At 32.1% G+C, this 20,227-nt stretch overlaps 1 protein-coding gene across 1 annotated transcript; it reads left to right on the top strand.

The window, feature by feature from the left end:
- Positions 1-770: 770 nt before the first annotated feature.
- LOC110023939 (calcium-dependent protein kinase 18-like) lies at positions 771-19,958 on the top strand. Its single transcript, XM_020723600.1, has 12 exons — positions 771-1,314; positions 2,689-2,819; positions 4,063-4,104; positions 4,760-4,871; positions 10,845-10,923; positions 11,269-11,438; positions 14,025-14,151; positions 14,976-15,091; positions 15,167-15,274; positions 15,873-15,935; positions 17,210-17,383; positions 19,302-19,958. The coding sequence occupies exons 1-12, from the start codon at positions 904-906 to the stop codon at positions 19,464-19,466; spliced, it is 1,698 nt and encodes a 565-aa protein (XP_020579259.1). The 5' UTR covers positions 771-903; the 3' UTR covers positions 19,467-19,958.
- Positions 19,959-20,227: the final 269 nt, after the last annotated feature.

Genomic DNA, 20,227 nt, shown 5'->3' with positions numbered 1-20,227 from the left:
ACGCAATAACACACCAATAACACAAGGGGGAATATTCTCCGTGTTACTGCGCCGTTTTTTTTTTTCATGTCGCGCGGGGTGTCGTGGCGTGATTTTATTGGCTACGCACGTTACTTCTACATGCGTAGTATTGATGTAATATTTTTTTTTCACACTTTTGGCTACATTAAATGAATTTATTATATATTAAAAGAGAAAATTAAGAAATATATAGATAATTAATATTGTAATAATTTTAAATTTATTTAAAGGCATTGTGATTTATATTTAAGCAGTATTTTTAAAAAAATTCATTGACTAAAAGGCTAAAAAGATTTATAATCAATTAAAAATATTAATTAAAAAAAGGGAATAAAAATTATTAAATTAGATTCAAATAATATTTTAAATTTTAACTCAAACATTTTATGATCACGTGATTAATGTTGTCAAAATAATTCTTTATTCTTGAACGACTCGTGTTCGGCTTGCTAATCAAACGAGCCGACCACGAAGACACTTTTTGAGCTCGAAATATAAATGAGCTGAACATGAGCTGAGCCCGGGATCCCTCGTGTTTGGCTCGTTTACATCCCTACTATTAACTGGTTTAATTTCCACCAAAAAAAATTAGCAAAATTATAGATAGAAAATTTCAGCGGGACGCCGAACGCTTCTTCCTCGCCGTCCTTCGCTGCTGTAAATTATTATTTAATTTTATACTTCTAATTTGAGAGAGAGAGAGAGAGAGAGCCGAGGGGCTGCCTTCGAAATCTCTCCCTCTCAACACTCTTTTTTGACCGATCCCCATACTGCCTTCCACAAACCTTCGCAGTTGGATTCTCTCTCGAGGCTGCTTTCATCGCCATCCCATATATAGATTGATGATAGTCTCTCACTTCCCGAGTTCTGGGGTGGCAGAGGATGGGCTCCTGTTTTTCGACTGCCGGCAAGGCAACAGTTGGCGCCGGCAACGCCGGCATCGGCCAGTTGGCTCTTCCTCCTACGAATGCTGGACAGGGAACCGACGAGCATAGCCAGCATCCTCAGAAACAGCCCGAGTTATCTGATGATAATCCGCACGAGCAGGAGGGGAAGGGGAGGGAGAGGGAGAGGGAGAGGGAGAGGGAGAAGGTGACCGGTGCCGGGCATAAGAAGAGGCTAAGCGGAATCGTGCCCTATGGGAAGAGGACGGATTTCGGTTACGCGAAGGATTTTGATAGCCGTTATGCGATTGGGAAGCTCTTAGGTCATGGCCAATTTGGGTATACCTTCGTCGCGACTAACAGGGCCAATGGAGATAGAGTAGCGGTCAAGAGGATCGAGAAGGCTAAGGTAATTCGAACATATTGGTTCTTCCTCTTTCTGCGATTCATTTGATCTTTGGTTTGACCTTTACGTGTCTTTATATTTTGATGGCAATGAAAATTTGTTTAGATCTTGTCTCCGGCATTGATTTTTCATCTCCTGGACAAGTTTGGGAAATTTATTTGGCTACTCTTTTTTGAAACTAATTATCAGATTTTTTTTCCCCTATTTCACCGGAATGGCGAACTGCATCATCTGCAATTAAGGTCCATGAAGGATCTGAGAGTATATTGCCCCCTTAAAGGGGGGAAACATCGCTTGATCCAGTTCAAAGTGCATTCTACTTATGAAATCTTCGTTGTAACTACAATATATTTAGTGTATGAGGTTCACTAAAACCCTTCATTCCACTTTTGGATTATAATTGGTATTGAAGTAGAACATTCATTCGCTTAATTATCAATGAGTATGTAGAATCAAAGTTTATCTTTAAAGCCTTTGCTCATAACATCTAGAACCACTAATAGGAGTGTTAGATGACGAACTCTTAGTATTAAATCATTGTTTGGAATTGGAGCACCAGATCTAGCCTACATATTTAGTTTTGCATAAAACAATTAAAACATCTTGATCTAGATTTAAAGATGGATCACTTTAACTTAAGATCATTAATATTTCAATTTAGAGGAGGTTCACTAAAACCCTTCATTCCAATTTTGAATCATAATTGGTATGAAAGTATAGAGCCTTCTCTTTTCCTAAAATAACTCCATCAAATTATAAATAACTCTTCCCCTAACTCCACTATTTGGAACAATCTTATCCTCTTAAAACTAACTCCACAAATGGAGCAAAATTGAAATTTAAATCCAAAACATAAACATTGTTTCAATCAGATTCTTCCGGATCAAAGAGGGCCTGAAGCATTTTAAGCACCCATTTTGCACTTAATTTGGATTTCATAATTGGCTGCATTTACTAAAGAATGTTATGTTATCAGAGATTTCAATCAAAGTTCTAATTATTCTTGCTCATGAAAATTGATAAGACAAAGTATTTTAGACTGTTATTGAAATATTGATAAGACAAAATTATTATAAGACAAAGTATTCTTATAAGGTATAGCATTTGTTATTCTTGATAGACTTACTAAAGAAGGCGATCTCCTGTACTTAGTTATTGAAATATTGAAATTGTACTATCCTTGAAGCTTTGATGAGACAAGAAAAAAACAACCTTAACATGTATATATCATTGGAGGTCATTTTTTTCCTTCTGATTAAAATCACAGATGAAAATTAATGTGTGTATGTATCTATATATATATAGATTAATTTTCATCTGTGATTACTTCGTATTTTGGTGATAAATAATGCATTTAGGGTTTTGTTTGTACCACAGATGATTCATCCGATTGCCGTTGAGGATGTAAAGCGTGAAGTGAAGATACTCCAAGCCCTGAAAGGCCATGAGAATGTAGTCCACTTCTATAACTCATTTGAAGATGATGATTATGTATATATTGTTATGGAGTAAGTTTTCTTGGCTATCTTTAACTGGTAAAAATAGATTCTTTGATAATTAAAAGCTTTTCATTTCTTGTTCTTTGTTTTTCTTGGGGGAAATTTACATACGTAGCACTCAATTTTTATATATTTACATACAGAGCACTTTAGTTCTTTAATTCTATGCATGAAAAGGTGGATTTTACTTTTTTAAAAATTGTAGTAGTGCGATGTGATATTAAAGAATTGAGTGCTATGTGTGTAAATATGAATGTTTAGGTGTGAGATATGTAAATACATAAGAATTATGTGATATGTCTGTAACTGCCTCTTTTCTTAGTTGATTATCACCTGTTTAGGCTTTTGTGCATATTTTAAACTGTTTAGACAGTATATTTTATCATTGTAACGAGAACAATTTAGTGTTTAAAGTATTTTCATTGAAATACTGTCTTTTAAATTGGAATAAATATTTTTCAATTGATGATTTTTTTCATACTCTATATGATCATTTATAATCTTTACGTGCTTTTCTGAAGCTTCGGTACAAGTGTTTCATAAGAAAATACCTTATGTGATTGTTGGCACTGTATAACACATTTCCCGTACAAGTGTTTCATAAGAAAATACCTTTCCTTATGTGATTGTTGGCACTGTATAACACATTTCCTTAAATTTTCTAGTCACTAATAACAAAAGCTTAGAAATGTTTTGTCCCCGTAAAATCTATTAGTATTATATATTAATCTGACAGGTCTGAACTTCATGATCTGCTTTCTGGGGAAATATCCAATTTATTGTGATACATTGTCTAATTTTGAGCCATCTGTTTTGGCATTCAATCTACTTAAGGCATTCCATTATATAATATTTTATTTTATCAAAGAGTAAATTGCCAAAATAACACTCTTGACTATTGACATGGGTCATTTTAGTCACAGAGTCTTTAAATGTGTCAAACTAGTCTCTAGATATTTTTAAGTTTCAACTCATATTAAAAGATTATGAGACTAAATTGACACTTTTGTAGACTCTAGAATTAAAATGACCCACTACAAAGAGTGAAAGGACTATTTTGACATTTTTCACTTTTATCAAATCTTTTTAAGGGTAGTAACTGTTAATTGTCTTGGTTACAAGATCATTTAAGCATCCATGATTAAAGTCTAAGTTCTACCTCAGCTTTTTGGTTGGAATCGTCCGTGCAACCTACATTCAAATGATTTTCTTTAAGATCCGGCTTGACATAGTTATCGTGTTCTTAAAACAGATTATGCGAGGGTGGCGAACTACTTGACCGGATATTAGCCAAGTATGTTTCTTCCTTGTTGTATGCTATAATATATTCATTTCAGTGCTCTTCAGGATCACTTTTGATATTTTATCTTTTATTTTTTATTTTTATTTTATTTTGTTTATTTTTTTACTTGAAATAAAATATGTTTTGTATGTTATAACATGTTTAGTTGTTTTTAAAAATACCCAAAATAATTTTTTGATATATTGAGTGTTTTTAAAAATAGGTTTTTTTTTAACAAAAAATTAAAAACATGTAAAAAGTGCAGTAAATAAACACATTTTTAAAATATAAGTAACAACAAAAATAAAAGTGATCCCAATGCTGAATTCCAAACAAGGGCCTTCAAAATAATTTCTACATGATTGATGACCGGAAGGTTTACATACATACCACTCATTTCTTATGTATTTTCATATCTAACACTTAAAACTTCAGTTTTTACATATATGTCACCTTACCTATGCATGAAAAGATGCATTTCGCTTTTTAAAAGTTAAACTAGTCATATTTTTGATATGATACGAATCATTTGAGTGGTATAAATGTAAAAAAGAAGTGATCTTTAGATGTTTGATATGTAAATACATAAGAATTAAGTGGTATGTATGTAAATGCCCCTTGATGATTTTAAGTAGAAATTTTGATGTTCAGTCTACATTCTTTTCAGGAAGGATAGCAGGTACACGGAGAAAGACGCTGCTGTTGTGGTAAGACAGATGCTCAAAGTTGCAGCAGAGTGTCATCTACATGGTTTAGTACATCGGGACATGAAACCCGAGGTGAGAGTCTGGAACTTGAAGATTCTGGCTGAAAATAAATTAGGGACATTTACATATACCACACAATTCTTATTTTTTATATCTTACGCCTATAATTTCATATTGTGAGAAGCCAGAACATAAATCTTGGGAAATCTAATTGGAAACAACTCTAGAGACCCTTTGTTTATTTTTATTCTCTTTCTATTTTTGTTTCTTTATGTTTGTTTCAGAATTATTTCCTTTCCAAATATAAATTAGACATATTTGATAAGTTTATAACTTACATGTGAATAATGAAAAAAAAAAATTTCCTCCAAATGATTGTTCTCAACATGGTATCAGAAACCTGAATAAAATCTTAACTTTCCTACTGTTGAAACCCCTTCATTCTCTTCTGTCAGTTTACAGGCTCGCCATAAATCTCCTTTTTCTAACATACAACACTTTCTATAAGTTGCAAGCCCACACCTGGTCTTCCCTGCAGCCAATACTCTTCTTGTAGATCCTTCTCTATTCACTTGTGCCGTCGGAATCGTCCCTGCAACCTACATTCTCTCTACTGCAGGCGCTCCCCCACAGTATTCTTCATGCGGAAACCTTCTCTGTTCAGCTATTGCTACCAAATTCTCCCTGCAGCGTGAAGCATCCCTATTGCAGGCCCTTATCGATAAACCTCCTAAGTTCTCAACAGCAACAACAGGAACAACATGCTCCTTTCCCGCAGTAGTCGATCTACACATGGAAGATTTAAGACCATATGATTGTGTCATGACTAGTCAACTCAATGATCATCGAAGTGGGGGAAAATTTTTTACTCTTCAAAACTGTCAAATAATTGTGGGAGGTTGCAAGAAATAACATATTCCAGCACCAAGAATACTACAAATTATTTGAGATTGAAACCAAACTTCACGCTCTTTGTCAAGGAGAGCTAAGCGTCTCCCAATGCTGTAATACCTTAAGATAGTATTGGATACAATTAGTTGTAATTGAGATATGTTTTGGAAACCATATGATGCCATGATGTTAAGTCCATCATTGAGAAGATGAGGACTGTCAAATTTGTAGTCGGACTAAGGAACTGGATGAAGTGAGATGAAAGATTATTGGAAGAAAACCGCTTTCATCTACACATGAAGCTTTTGTTGAATTCAAGAGCAAAGAGAGCAGAAAGAAACTAATGTTGATTGAAAATCGGGGTTAACCAATTACTGAAAACTTGACCCTGTACACCAATAATTTTTCCTATCATGCAAAGCTTAAGAAGAATCATCCCACGTGTGACTATTATAAGAAATTTGGTTATATCAAAGATAAGTGTTGGAAACTCCATGGAAAGCTTGCAGATTGGAAACCTGGATATGGAAGGAAAGATCAAAAAAACAAAGCTAACGTTGCTACCACATCCGAAGCGTCTATCGATCTGCTCATTATGAAACAACTTGGTGTTTTTAATACCCTTCTTGGGAGCAATTCAGAACAACGCACCACCAGTCTTATGACACACCAAGGTAATATATCATTCTCGCATCTTGCCAGTAAAGAAAGTTTCATACATTGGATCACCTGATCATATATGAGTGGAGATATCAATGTTCTAGTCAACCGTTGAGAGACTTCTATATCTTGATCTATTAGACTTGCAGATGAATCACACAAAAAAAATTATTAGAAAAGGAGATATGAAATTTTCTGATGATATTACTATTTCATCTATTTTATATGTTCTACAGTTGGACTGTAATCTAACTTTAATCAATAAACTTACTTATGATATGAAATGTATAACTAAATTTCTTGAAAAGTTTTATGAATTTCAGGTGATGGATTCGGGAAAGGTAATTAACAGTGTTGAAATACATCAAGGCTTATACCCATTCAAGAAGAGTCTATCTTCAAACATACAAATGATCTCATCTCTATTTTTCTCTCAAATTTGAGTGTGTTGAATCTATGTTTATCGAAAAATAGGTCATGTTATGACATTGTTGCCTTGGTCATCTTAATTTCAATGATGTTGCAAAGTTGTATCCTCAATTGTTTTTAAATTAAAAAAATCTAATTCTTATCAATGTGAGATTGGCCAACTTACCGAACACATTAAAAGTATGATCTAGTACAAACCCTCACACTTTTTTTCATTATCCACAGTGACATTTGGGACATTTAAAGGTGAAAATCCTAAGTGGAGCTAGACGGTTTCTCATTTATTGACGATCATATTAGAATTACTTGAGTATTCATAATGAAAGAGAATTATAAAACAAGTAAAATCTTCTAAACCTTCCATGACATGATTCAAACTCAATTTTAATGCAAATTTTAGACCATCAAAATTGATAATGCAAATGAATATTTCAACTCCATCCTTGGACCCTATCTTTCAAAAAATGGAATCATCCATGTGAGTTCAAATATTGGTATCCCACAATAAAATGGGATAACTGAGAGAAAGAACAGACATCTTCTTGAGGTATCTTGCTCAATTATGATTTTTCATCGAATTTCAAAATATTTTTGGTGGGCAACAGTTCTTACTACAACATATCTTATCAATTGAATGACTGATCCAATATTTAAACTCAAAACACAACTTATTATTTTGATGGATACTTATCCTCACACTAAAGCATTCTCTTTACTATACCACTTAAAAATTTTTGGTGTGTATTCATTATTCACATATATTTCCCAAATCGCACAAACCTTGACCCTAAATCTATCAAATATTTATCTTGGGTATGCCTCAAACAAAAAGGAGTATATGTTTTACTCATCTGTTACCAGAAAATATTACAACTCCATGGATGTTATATTTTTGAAAATCATTCATATTATCCCTAATATGATGTTCAGGAGGACAATGCAAATGACCATCAATTATGGAACACTTGATGAAACCTACAGGGGCTCACAACCTGATCCTCTTCCATCTAACCCTCCCAGTCCTCTTATCCTGATTGAGGATGTCCAACCAACCCAATCTGAAGTCCATGACAAAGAACTTCGTGTGTACACAATGAGGAAGAGAAACATTGAGTAGATGGAGACAACTTGCAAAGTTAAAACTGCTCAAACTAAAATCCGAGTTTGTGTTTACCTGAAATCTTGGGTGAGGAGTTTAGTAATTATGAGTTATTTGCATCCTCTTTTGGTGCTAATGGCAAGGAAAGTTATACTAGATACCTAATTCAGGAGTATATAGCTTATGAGAAACTATTCTTTGCTTATAGAGCGTTTGGATCTAATCTTGATAGTGTGCAGATTCATGAAATTCATTCATTAAGCTCATGAAAATCCATAATGGAGGAAAACATGTGAAGAGGAGATTCTAGCACAAAATTATAATGACACGTGGATTCTTACTAACTCTCTCAGGATAAGAAGTCAGTTGGATGCAAATGGGTGTTCAACATCGAATATACAAAGTTGATGTGGTATTGAGAGATCCAAAACCGGACTTTTGCAAAAGAATTTGCTCAAGCCTATGAGATCGACTATCAAGAGATTTTTCGTGTCAGTTGCCAAACTGAACACTATTATAGTTCTCCTTTCAGTAGTAGTTAACGAGGAATGGAAGCTTCATCAACTTGACATAAAATATCTTTTTGAATTGAGATCTACCCAATTTAGGAGTATATAACTTATGAGAAACCATTTTAGCTTATAGAGCATTTGGATCTAATCTTGACAGTGTGCAGATTCATGAAATTCATTCCTTAAGCTCTGGAAAATCCAGAATGGAGGAAAACAATTGAAGAGGAGATTCTAGCACTAAATCATAATGACACGTGGATTCTTACTAAACTCTCTCAGGATAAGAACTCAGTTGGATGCAAATGAGTGTTCAACATCAAATACAAAGTTGATGAGGTATTGAGAGATCCAAAACCATGCTTTTGCAAAAGAATTTGCTCAAGCTTATGAGATCGGCTATCTGGGGATTTTCGCACCAGTTACCAAACTGAATACTATTATAGTTCTCCTTTCAGTAGTAGTAGTTAACAAGGAATAGAAGCTTCATCAACTTGACATAAAAACTATCTTTTTGAATAGGGATCTGGAAGATATAGTTTACATGTAGATATCACCAAGACGTCAGAATGATTCTAACGCCTAGTATGCAAACTCAGGAAGTCTCTATATGATCTTAAACAATCACCAAGGGTGTGATTTGAAAGATTTGCTAAAACTAGGAGATCTAATGGATATTTTCAAATTCAAGTTGATCATACCCTGTTCATGAAACACACTCAGGGATGCTTGTTGCACTGATCATATATTTGGATGATATGATTCTTACTGGTGATGATGTAAAATAAATTCTTAAAACCGAAGAAGTGCTTGTCACTGAGTTTGAAATCAAAGACCTAAGAAGCATGAGATATTTTCTAGGTATAGAGATAACAAGGTCCAAGAAAAGGTATTGTTTTATCAGTGAGGAAATACATTCTAGATCTACTAAAGAAAACATGGATGATTGGATGCAAACCTGTTGATATTTTAATAGATCACAACAAGAAGTCTAACAAGGGAGAAGAAAGTATACTTGTTGATAAGGAAATATACCAATGATTGGTAGGTAAACTTGTATACCTGTCACATACTAGGCCATATATTGCCTACTTTGTCAGTATTGTGAGCCAACACATGAATAACCCAAGTGAAGAGCATTTAGAGTTGGTGTACATGATTCTGAGGTTTCTCTAGAAAACTCTAGGTTATGGATTAATTTTTTAGAAAATAAAAAAAACAAAGAGGTAGAAGTTTACAATGGCGCAAGCTGGGCTGGTGAACTTACTAACAGAAAGTCCACCATAGGTTATTGCTCCTATGTATGAATCCGGTTACATGGAGAAGTAAAAAATAAGTTGTTATTTCTAGAAGCAGTTCATAATCAGAGTATAAGACACTCATCTTGGGAATCTGTGAAGGGATATGGATTCAGAAATTGCTGTGAAGGGATATTGATTCAGAAATTGTTAAGGGAATTTCGTTGTACCTCTATTAGGGAAATATAAATATTGGGGAATTTACATACATTGCCCCCATTTCTTATGTATTTACTTATCTTATACCCAAATTTTGATTTTTACATGGTAAGCATATTTCCCCATATATGAAAATGTGGACATAGTGTAATGCACCTTTTCATACATAGTTTAGGTTGCTTACCATGTAAAAATCAAAGTTTTGGTGTGAGATTAGTAAATACATAAAATTGGGTTCTATGTATCTAAATTTTTCATAAATGTTTTGTGACAGTCAAACAACCATTAGTATTGCCAAAAATCTCATGCATCATGACATGACCTAACCCATTAAAATTGATAGACGCATTATCTTTGAAAAAGTTAATCATGGAATTATACAACTAAGCTACATCCTCACCAACCAACAAATTGTTGATGTCCTCACCAAAGCTCTTCCTTTAAGCAACTTCTCTGAGTTCAATACCAAACTTGGTCTCTACAATATCTATGACCCGGCTTCAGGGGGAGTGTGGAATACCAGGAAGTTGGGTCGGCCAACCACCTCCTAGATCTTGGAGAGTCTAATTGGAGACAATTTTAGAAACTCTTTGATTAGTTTTATTCTATTCCCATTCATGTTTATTTCAAAATTATTTACTTTCCAAATTTAGAGTAAATATATTTGGTAAGTTTGTAAATTAAGAGGGACCGGTTTCCCTATATATCTACCTTACATGTGAATAATGAAAAAAAACATAACTTTTTTCCCAAAATTTGTTTTCAGCACATATTCAAACACACAACACTCAAATTTTTAATACCACATAAAAAAATTGCACTATCATCACTTTTCAAAAGTCAAATATCCCTTTTCATGCATAGGTTTAAAACACCAAAGTTCTTGTAAATATGGAAGTTTACGTGTTAGATATATAAATGCATAAGTCTTGTGTGCTATGTATGTAAATTTCCCAATAAATTTTGGTTAACATTCTAGCATCTTCTGTTTTTCACGCAGAACTTTCTTTTGAAATCAACCAAAGAGGACTCTCCTCTTAAGGCTACCGACTTTGGCCTCTCAGATTTTATAAAGCCAGGTTTATATTAATTTCTTTTGAACTATAGTATGTTTATGATTAGGGGCATTTACATACATACCACTCAATTCCTATGTATTTACATATCTTGAAACCTAAACTATATTTTTTACATGTATACCAACCAAACTTTCATATCACAACAGAAATGCTACTATTTTATTTTTTAAAAGGTGGAATACACCTTTTCATGCATAGATATGTTGGCATGCATTTAAAAATTGAATTTTTGGTGTTAGATATGTAAACACATTGGAATTGAGTGGTTTATATGTAACACTTCCTTATGACTATTAAGATGCTTGAAGAATACTTAATTTATCCTTGAGAACTGGCATTTTGCAGGAAAGAGATTTCATGACATTGTCGGTAGCGCTTACTATGTTGCTCCTGAGGTACTGAAACGCAAATCCGGACCCGAATCGGATGTTTGGAGTATAGGAGTCATCACTTACATTTTGTTATGTGGGCGTCGCCCATTTTGGGATAGAACTGAGGATGGGATTTTCAAGGAGGTAAATGTTGACAACATTTTTGTTGTACTTCTGTTATGCTATACAAAATTTTATGTTCGAGTCATTTTCCATGATTGGCTAAGTCTACTTACATACCAACCAATTCCTATGTATGTACGTATGTAACCTAAATTTATTTTTTACATTTATACCTCCTAAATATTTCATTTCACATAAAAATACCACTATTTTAACTTTTTAAAATTGAAATGCGTGCATATTTTCATGTATACATGTAAGGCGACATGTATGTAAAAATTGGAGTTTTTTTGTTAGATATGTAAATGCATTGAGTGGAATGTATGTAAATCTTCATTTTTAAATAAATAACTTTAAAGCACAAAAATGATCAGAAACTATCAAAAGCATGCTTGAACAGCTTCGAACAAGTATATTTTTGTTTGCCAAATAAATCTCTTAAAAATACAATTAATCAGTGACAGCAGAATATCATTTTCAATGCTTCCTCTGTTATAAATTTCTGTATCATACAATTTCTTGTAGTAAATTACTGATATGGAGTAGAAGAACGACTCATTTACTTCTCAATTTTCTGCGCCTCTTCTCTCTATTATGCTATTCATATATTCCATTGCATTTCTCTTTGTCCAGGTCAATTATCTATTATAAATTCCTTTATGTTACATATTTTTAATGGTAATGATTTTCTCAATATTTTATCGCCGCAAATGTTGTGACGGTTCCTAATCTCGCAAAGCGACCTTCAAGCTTACTTTTCCTTTCTGATATCTTAATTCTCAGAACTTTTGAAAATTTAACTTCCGGGGGGGCTTTTTGGAAAAGGAATGAATGCAGGGTAAAAAAATTATAGAATGTAGTATATTTTAAATACTTTGAATTTGTTGCTTTGGTGTAAAGTACACAAGAGTTTATTTTTTTTATTTTTGGATTGAAGAAAAATAAAATCAATATAAAACATGCTCAACGATGAAGGCGACTACAACAAGCTATAGTTTACAGTGTATTTGAAAATCAAATCTAATAAATTCATGGCACACAAGTTTTGAACTTTCGGTTGAATATCAAATTCATCAAAATTTTACATTGTATTCCGTTTTCAGTCAACCAAAGTTGAAAATTTGAAAATCTTTGCATCTCATTTACTTTACACCACAAATTCAGGGAACCAAACAGCCTCAAAATAATCTTAAAATTCACTTTTGGGTTTTGGCTTGATACTCTGGAACATCAACTAATCTTAGCTGATGAATTTTCGTGCTGTAATGAAAACGGCTTTTACATCCGTAATTCATTGCTTATGCTCCATTGAATATTTTCCTTCTTGTTCCCATGGTTATCCCATAATTTGCAAATTTCATGAAGATGGAGATGAATGTTTAATTTTCTCTTCTTTATTTCAGTATTTTACATTGTATTCCGTTTTCAGTCAACCAAAGTTGAAAATTTGAAAATCTTTGCATCTCATTTACTTTACACCACAAATTCAGGGAACCAAACAGCCTCAAAATAATCTTAAAATTCACTTTTGGGTTTTGGCTTGATACTCTGGAACATCAACTAATCTTAGCTGATGAATTTTCGTGCTGTAATGAAAACGGCTTTTACATCCGTAATTCATTGCTTATGCTCCATTGAATATTTTCCTTCTTGTTCCCATGGTTATCCCATAATTTGCAAATTTCATGAAGATGGAGATGAATGTTTAATTTTCTCTTCTTTATTTCAGTATTTTACATTGTATTCTGTTTTCAGTCAACCAAAGTTGAAAATTTGAAAATCTTTGCATCTCATTTACTTTACACCGCAAATTCAGGGAACCAAACAGCCTCAAAATAATCTTAAAATTCACTTTTGGGTTTTGGCTTGATACTCTGGAACATCAACTAATCTTAGCTGATGAATTTTCGTGCTGTAATGAAAACGGCTTTTACATCCGTAATTCATTGCTTATGCTCCATTGAATATTTTCCTTCTTGTTCCCATGGTTATCCCATAATTTGCAAATTTCATGAAGATGGAGATGAAAGTTTAATTTTCTCTTCTTTATTTCAGTATTTTACATTGTATTCCGTTTTCAGTCAACCAAAGTTGAAAATTTGAAAATCTTTGCATCTCATTTACTTTACACCGCAAATTCAGGGAACCAAACAGCCTCAAAATAATCTTAAAATTCACTTTTGGGTTTTGGCTTGATACTCTGGAACATCAACTAATCTTAGCTGATGAATTTTCGTGCTGTAATGAAAACGGCTTTTACATCCGTAATTCATTGCTTATGCTCCATTGAATATTTTCCTTCTTGTTCCCATGGTTATCCCATAATTTGCAAATTTCATGAAGATGGAGATGAATGTTTAATTTTCTCTTCTTTATTTCAGTATTTTCTAAGTCGTACTTGATACTAATAATGCTAATATTTTATATATTATTCATGACAATGAGAATACTTCTTTTCTGTTTTGTTTTCAGGTTTTGAAAAACAAACCTGATTTTAAAAGGAAGCCCTGGCCTAACATAAGCTAAGTCGTACTTGATACTAATAATGCTAATATTTTATATATTATTCATGACAATGAGAATACTTCTTTTCTGTTTTGTTTTCAGGTTTTGAAAAACAAACCTGATTTTAAAAGGAAGCCCTGGCCTAACATAAGCGCCAGTGCAAAAGATTTTGTTCAAAAGTTGCTCGTAAAAGATCCTCATGCTAGATTGACCGCCGCCCAAGCTTTATGTACGTTTCCATTTTTTGGAAATTATCGATTCTATAGGACATTCTGACCTTCAAGAAAGTTCATGAATAAGGGCCTCTTTGGCGTCACTTTTGTTTCCTTTTTATGTTTATATTTTTGCTTTTGTTTTTGAAAACATGTTTGATTGGTATAAGTTTTATTTATTTTTATTTTTCATTTTAAAAATAAATCAATTTATTTTTAAAAAACTCAAAACACATTTCAAATATTTTGCGTGTTTTTAAAAATAATTTCTTTAATCAAACATGTTTTAATTTAAATCAAAATATAAAAAATTAAAACAAAAATAATAAATGAAAAACATAAAATGAAAGTAACCCCAAATGCCCCTAAATCCAAATGAGTTTTTTGGGTTCACTTTGGTTTTTATTTTTTTATTTTGTTTTCTTTTGTTTACATTTTGATTTGAAACAAAACATGTTTTACTATTTGATTAAAATATGATTATTTTTAAAGTATTCAAAATACCTAAGTTTTTTTTAGTGTTTTTAAAAATATGTTAATCTGTTTTTTGAAAATAAAAAATAATAACATGAAAAAACATGCTAAACAAGTATGTTTAAAAAAAAAAAAGAATAAAATAGGTAAAAATGGTTCCAAAAAAGGCCTTAATCCAAACAAGCTCTTAATAATACCAGATATATGTTGGCATTTCTCTGACAAATCTCACTGATTATGTGGTTCTAATTTTTTTCTCATAGCATTTTTTTTTTGTTCTTGTTTATAATTAGCAATTTCAAGAGTTCAACCTCCTTTACATGGCAATTCTGAATTATACTATTTCTTTATTTCTTTTTGAATGCAGCACACCCATGGGTGAGAGAAGGGGGAGATGCAAAGGAAATTCCTTTGGATATTTCTGTTTTATCTAATATGCGGCGATTTGTAAAATACAGCCGTTTAAAGCAGTTTGCTCTAAGGGTAACAAATTGTCATCATTATTGCACATATTAAGCTTTATAAATTCTGAGGATTCTTTACTCATGATTTAAACAGGCTCTAGCAAGCACGCTAAATGAAAATGAACTTGCCGACTTACGAGACCAGTTTGATGCAATAGATGTTGATAAAAATGGCGCTATAAGTCTAGAAGAAATGAGACAAGTAAGCCTTATCATACAATTTGAGATGCTGCGAATGACATTTCGTTGGGGCATTTGCATGCATACAACCCAATTACTTTGTATTTACATATGTAACAGATTCATTTTACTTACATTTATACCACCCAAATTTTTTATATCATATAAAAAATATCACCATTGTAATTTTAAAAAAAGTGAAATACATCTTTTCTTGCATAAGTAAGGTGGTATATGTATGTAAAAATTAAAGTTTAAGTGTTAGATATGTAAATACATAAGAATTGAGTGGAATGTATGTAAATCTTCCTATTATATTTTATTTGACTATATATGAGCTTTTGAAATGGTCCTTACCTTCAAATTTGATTTAATTTTATTATTTCTTGTTCAAGATTTAAACTTGGGGCTGGTTATTTATCACCTTTTAGATGCTTATTATATTATCAAATTCTTGTGGGCGAACCATTGCATTTAAAATGCTGTTTTTGGTTATTTCTGTAAATGTGAAGTCATCTATTTTTTTAAAATTTTTTTACTTTTTTCTATTTCACTCTCACCATACTTGAATTCCTCCTATTGTTTGGGTTATTGGCTGAGTTCTGTTAATCTCTCTGTAGGCTCTTGCAAAAGATCTTCCATGGAGAATGAAAGATTCACGTGCTTTAGAGATTCTTCAAGCTGTAAGTTGTCGTTGTCCATTCCTTCTATCACGGATTGATTCATTAACCTATATTTTTTTTGGATATGGGACATTTTTTTATTTATGTGGACTTTCTTAGCTTTTTGTTTGACGTAAGAATTCTATCTAAAGTCACACACCTTTACATAGTAGTTGAGCACATTTATGAGTTTACTTTTACATGTGAGTGAATATCAATTTAGTATCATCTTTTTAAGGTCTTAAATGTGGATAGATGCACAGGTTCCTTGCGTGTGTTCGCGCATGGCGTATGTGTGTCTAGAGAGAGAGAGAGAGAGAGATGCCATACAACCGAGTAAAGTGGCAAGATAGTCCCTTGACTTCTTACATGGGTCATTTTAGTCCTAGAGTATAAATGTGTCAAATTAGTCCCTAGACTCTTTTAATATTGCTTGTAATAGTATCCAAGGAGGACTATTTTGACTCATTAAAAGAGTCCTGTACTAAATTGTCATTTTTATAAACTTTGGGACTAAAATGACCCCGACAAAGAGTGAGGAGATCATTTTGACACTTTTCTTCTATACAACTCCCTTCACCCTAGTTATAGAATATTTGTTCATGAAGAACATGCTTATATATCCATGAAAATACCAGTTGTGTCTATAGTAATCATGGCAAACACAAAAAAGCATGTGCTTCATGGTTATATAGTTTCATTTGAGTACAAGCTTTCACATTGACTAAATTGACATTTTTATAAACTCTGGGACTAAAATGACCACCCGACAAAGAGTGAGGGGATCATTTTGACACTTTCCTTCTATACAACCCTAATTATAGAATATTTGTTCATGAAGAACATGCTTATATATCCATGAAAATACCAGTTGTGTCTATGGTAATCATGAAAAACACAAAAAAGCATGTGCTTCATGGTTATATCGTTTCATTTGAGTACAAGCTTTCACATTGATGCTTGCAATTTATTTTTTTTTCCTTTTAGGAAGTTTTACGTACATACCACTTATTTCTTATTTATTTACATATCTAACACCTAAAGTTCAATTTTTACATATATGATGCATGTTACCTTCTGCATGAAATGGTGTATTACACTTTGTGAAAGTTAAAATAATGGTATTTTTGATGTGATATAAAAGCTTTGGGTGTTATATATGTACAAAATATTGTTTAGATGTTAGATCTGTAAATACATAAGAATTGGGTGGTAGTTTCATGCTTGTTTCTTTCTTGTGGTGATATTATTTTATATTTATTTTTTCTCTAAAACTGAGTAAAACTTTGGATCAGATCGATAGCAACACAGATGGATTGGTGGATTTCTCTGAATTTGTTGCAGCAGCTTTGCATGTTCATCAGTTAGAAGAACATGACTCTGACAGGTGGAATATGCGCTCTAAAGCTGCTTTTGATAAATTTGATGTAGACAGAGATGGATATATTACTCCTGAGGAACTCAGAATGGTATCTTTTAACCTGGAACTTATTAATCTTGTTTTATATAGTTTCATTTTAGAATGGCACAAAAATCTTGATCCTTTAATTTTCTTAAAGATCTCTATTAGGAACTCAACCCTTATGTATTTACATATCTAACACTTAAAACTTCAATTGTTACATACTTACCACCTTATCTATATATGAAAATGTGTATTTCACTTTTTAAAAGTTAAATTGATGGTATTTTTTATTTGATATGAAAGATTTGGGTGGTTTAAATGTCTAAAGCAAAATTTTGGTATTAGATATGTAAATGCGTCGGAATTGGGTGCTATGTATGTAAATGCCCCTAAAGAAGGTTCAGCATATCCTGATCTAATTTGCTTCAAAATTAACACTTGGGATTGAATGTATTCTGTAGTGGTGGAAACATATAAGAAGTCGCATGAAATACCTCAAAAAAAAAGTAGCGTCTTTTTTTTTTTCTGTCGTATTTTACACTGCAAACATCTTCATAAATTTAAATTTCATATGTAAAATCATCATATGTATTAGGGGAATTTTTCTTCAACTGTCTATGATAATTATTCTCTGATTATAAGTAAAAAACAGTTTAATGTTTTCTAATTTTATCATAGATTTTACAACAAATGATTTTAATATTTTTTCGGAAAATTTACATACATACCACTAAATTCTGATTTCACTTTTTAATAGTTAAAAATTGATGCTACCTTTGATTTAACACTTCCTAGATCATTTTGTCTATTAACAACTATTAAATTTAGTCCAAAAGTTTTAGAATGTTCAATTTAGTCCCGGATTATTAATAGTTGTTTCAAATTGGTCCTAGATCATATTTTTCCTTAAAGTTAATGGTGCCCTGCATGAATTGAAGGTCATTTTCATCTATATATATATATATTTGTGTGTGTGTGTATTCTGAGAATATTTGTGTAAAAATATAAGTGGTTTGCTATCAGTCACTTAATTTTATCATTCACATCAATAATATTTTAAATGTAAAATCAATTAATTCATTAGTTTGTCAAGTTCTAACTATTCTAAAATACATTCTCTAATAGACAATATTAAACTAAAAAATTTATTTGAAATCGAGTAATTCATATAATATTAGATTGAGTAAGCTCTAATTGCATAATTATTGATTATTTAAAAATTTTTCATTTGAAAAAAAGGTTATGACTGATGTGAAGAGATTAATTAATGCAAATTAAAAATTATAAATTTTTTTAAAATTAAATAAAAAAGGGATTTATAGATAAACCACGTAAATTTTAAATAATTATATGAAAGGCGAAAATTCCCTTCAATTCATGCAGTTCACCATTAAATTTAACGGAAAATATAATCTGAGATCAATTTGGAGCAACTTTTAGTAGTCTGAGACTAAATTAGTGTATTTTAAAATTCTGGGACTAAATTGGACACTTCTTAATACTTGGAGAGTATTTTGTACTTTTACTCCATTTAAATATAATAGATAATAGGAAGCAGATCAAGGTATCCTAACCTAAATTTTTTCCACATTAATTGTTGTGTATTTCAGGTTTAAAATCTTATACAAGGAAGATTTTATTATTTATTTGGAGCATTTACATACATAGCACTTAACTCTTATGCATTTTTATATCTGACACCTAAAAAACAAGAAAATTTGTTGTATCCACAACAATTATTGTATCCACAACAATTACTGCGGAAAACTTATGAAAAGGTGGATATCAGTTTCAAAAGGTTGTAATAGTGCTACTTTTGATGTGAAATCCACCTTTTTATATACGGTTTCAAAGCACCAAATTACTATGTATGTAAATATTGAAGTTTAGGTGTTAGTATTTAAATACATGACAATTGTGAGCTACGTATGTAAATTTACCTATTTATTTTTGTTTATCAGATGAATTTTGTTTCTCTGCAGCATACAGGACTAAAAGGTTCCATTGATCCACTATTAGAAGAGGCAGACATTGACAAGGATGGAAAGATCAGTTTATCCGAATTCCGTCGCCTTCTCAGAACTGCAAGCATGGGTTCGCGCAATCTCCCTAGTCCATCTGGAGCTCATAATCATCAAAAGCCATAGATTTTCGCTTCGAAGGTGCTTCTTTCGTGTTACTCGTTGAGTTTCTAGAGCGAGATATAGATAGATGGAAAAGAGCCAAAGCGACATTTTTAACTCAATGTTATGGAGCTACACCCATCGGGTATTAACTCATTTTTGGGTCGTTCACTCGGTATTTTCGTGACAGGGAGCTGGAAAGTGCTTCGAAAAGCTTGTATGAAGGAGAAATAATTCTTTCTTTGTTATGAAGCTGTTATAGTTCATTCGCAGTTAATAATTTCTTATTATGAAGCTGTTATAGTTGAATGTAGTCTGTTCTGCTGTTCTGAGTGCTGTACATTCTTTCTTTCTTTTCTTTGTTGATCTCCAGCTCTCTCATAAGAATGTGCTATAAGCAAAAAGCAGGCAATGGAGAATTTGTTTGTAAACTTTGGGGTCTTTGTTGTTATTTCTCCTTTTTTGTAAATTACATTTGTTGGAGCAATGGAATTTTATAATCTGGTTGCTTATGCAGCGCTTGCTTTTCTTGTTCCAAATAAACATAAAGAATTTTGTTTATTCATGTTTTTGCTAATTTTGGAGACAATTTGTTGAAATGACGTTTTGGTTGGTGAGACCTTAGACATTGAATAAATTGAATAAATTGATATTGTTGGGATCAATTTTTTCTTTGGGGGGATTTGTGTGCATACCACATAATCCTTATGTATTTACATATCTAACACTTAAATTTAGATATTTACTTGCATAGCATCTTAGACTTATAATTATATCATTATATA

The sequence above is a fragment of the Phalaenopsis equestris genome, unplaced genomic scaffold (genome assembly GCF_001263595.1).
Source record: "Phalaenopsis equestris unplaced genomic scaffold, ASM126359v1 Scaffold000237, whole genome shotgun sequence".
Lineage (NCBI taxonomy): Eukaryota > Viridiplantae > Streptophyta > Magnoliopsida > Asparagales > Orchidaceae > Phalaenopsis > Phalaenopsis equestris.
This window is presented reverse-complemented; position numbering and strand designations above follow the sequence as displayed.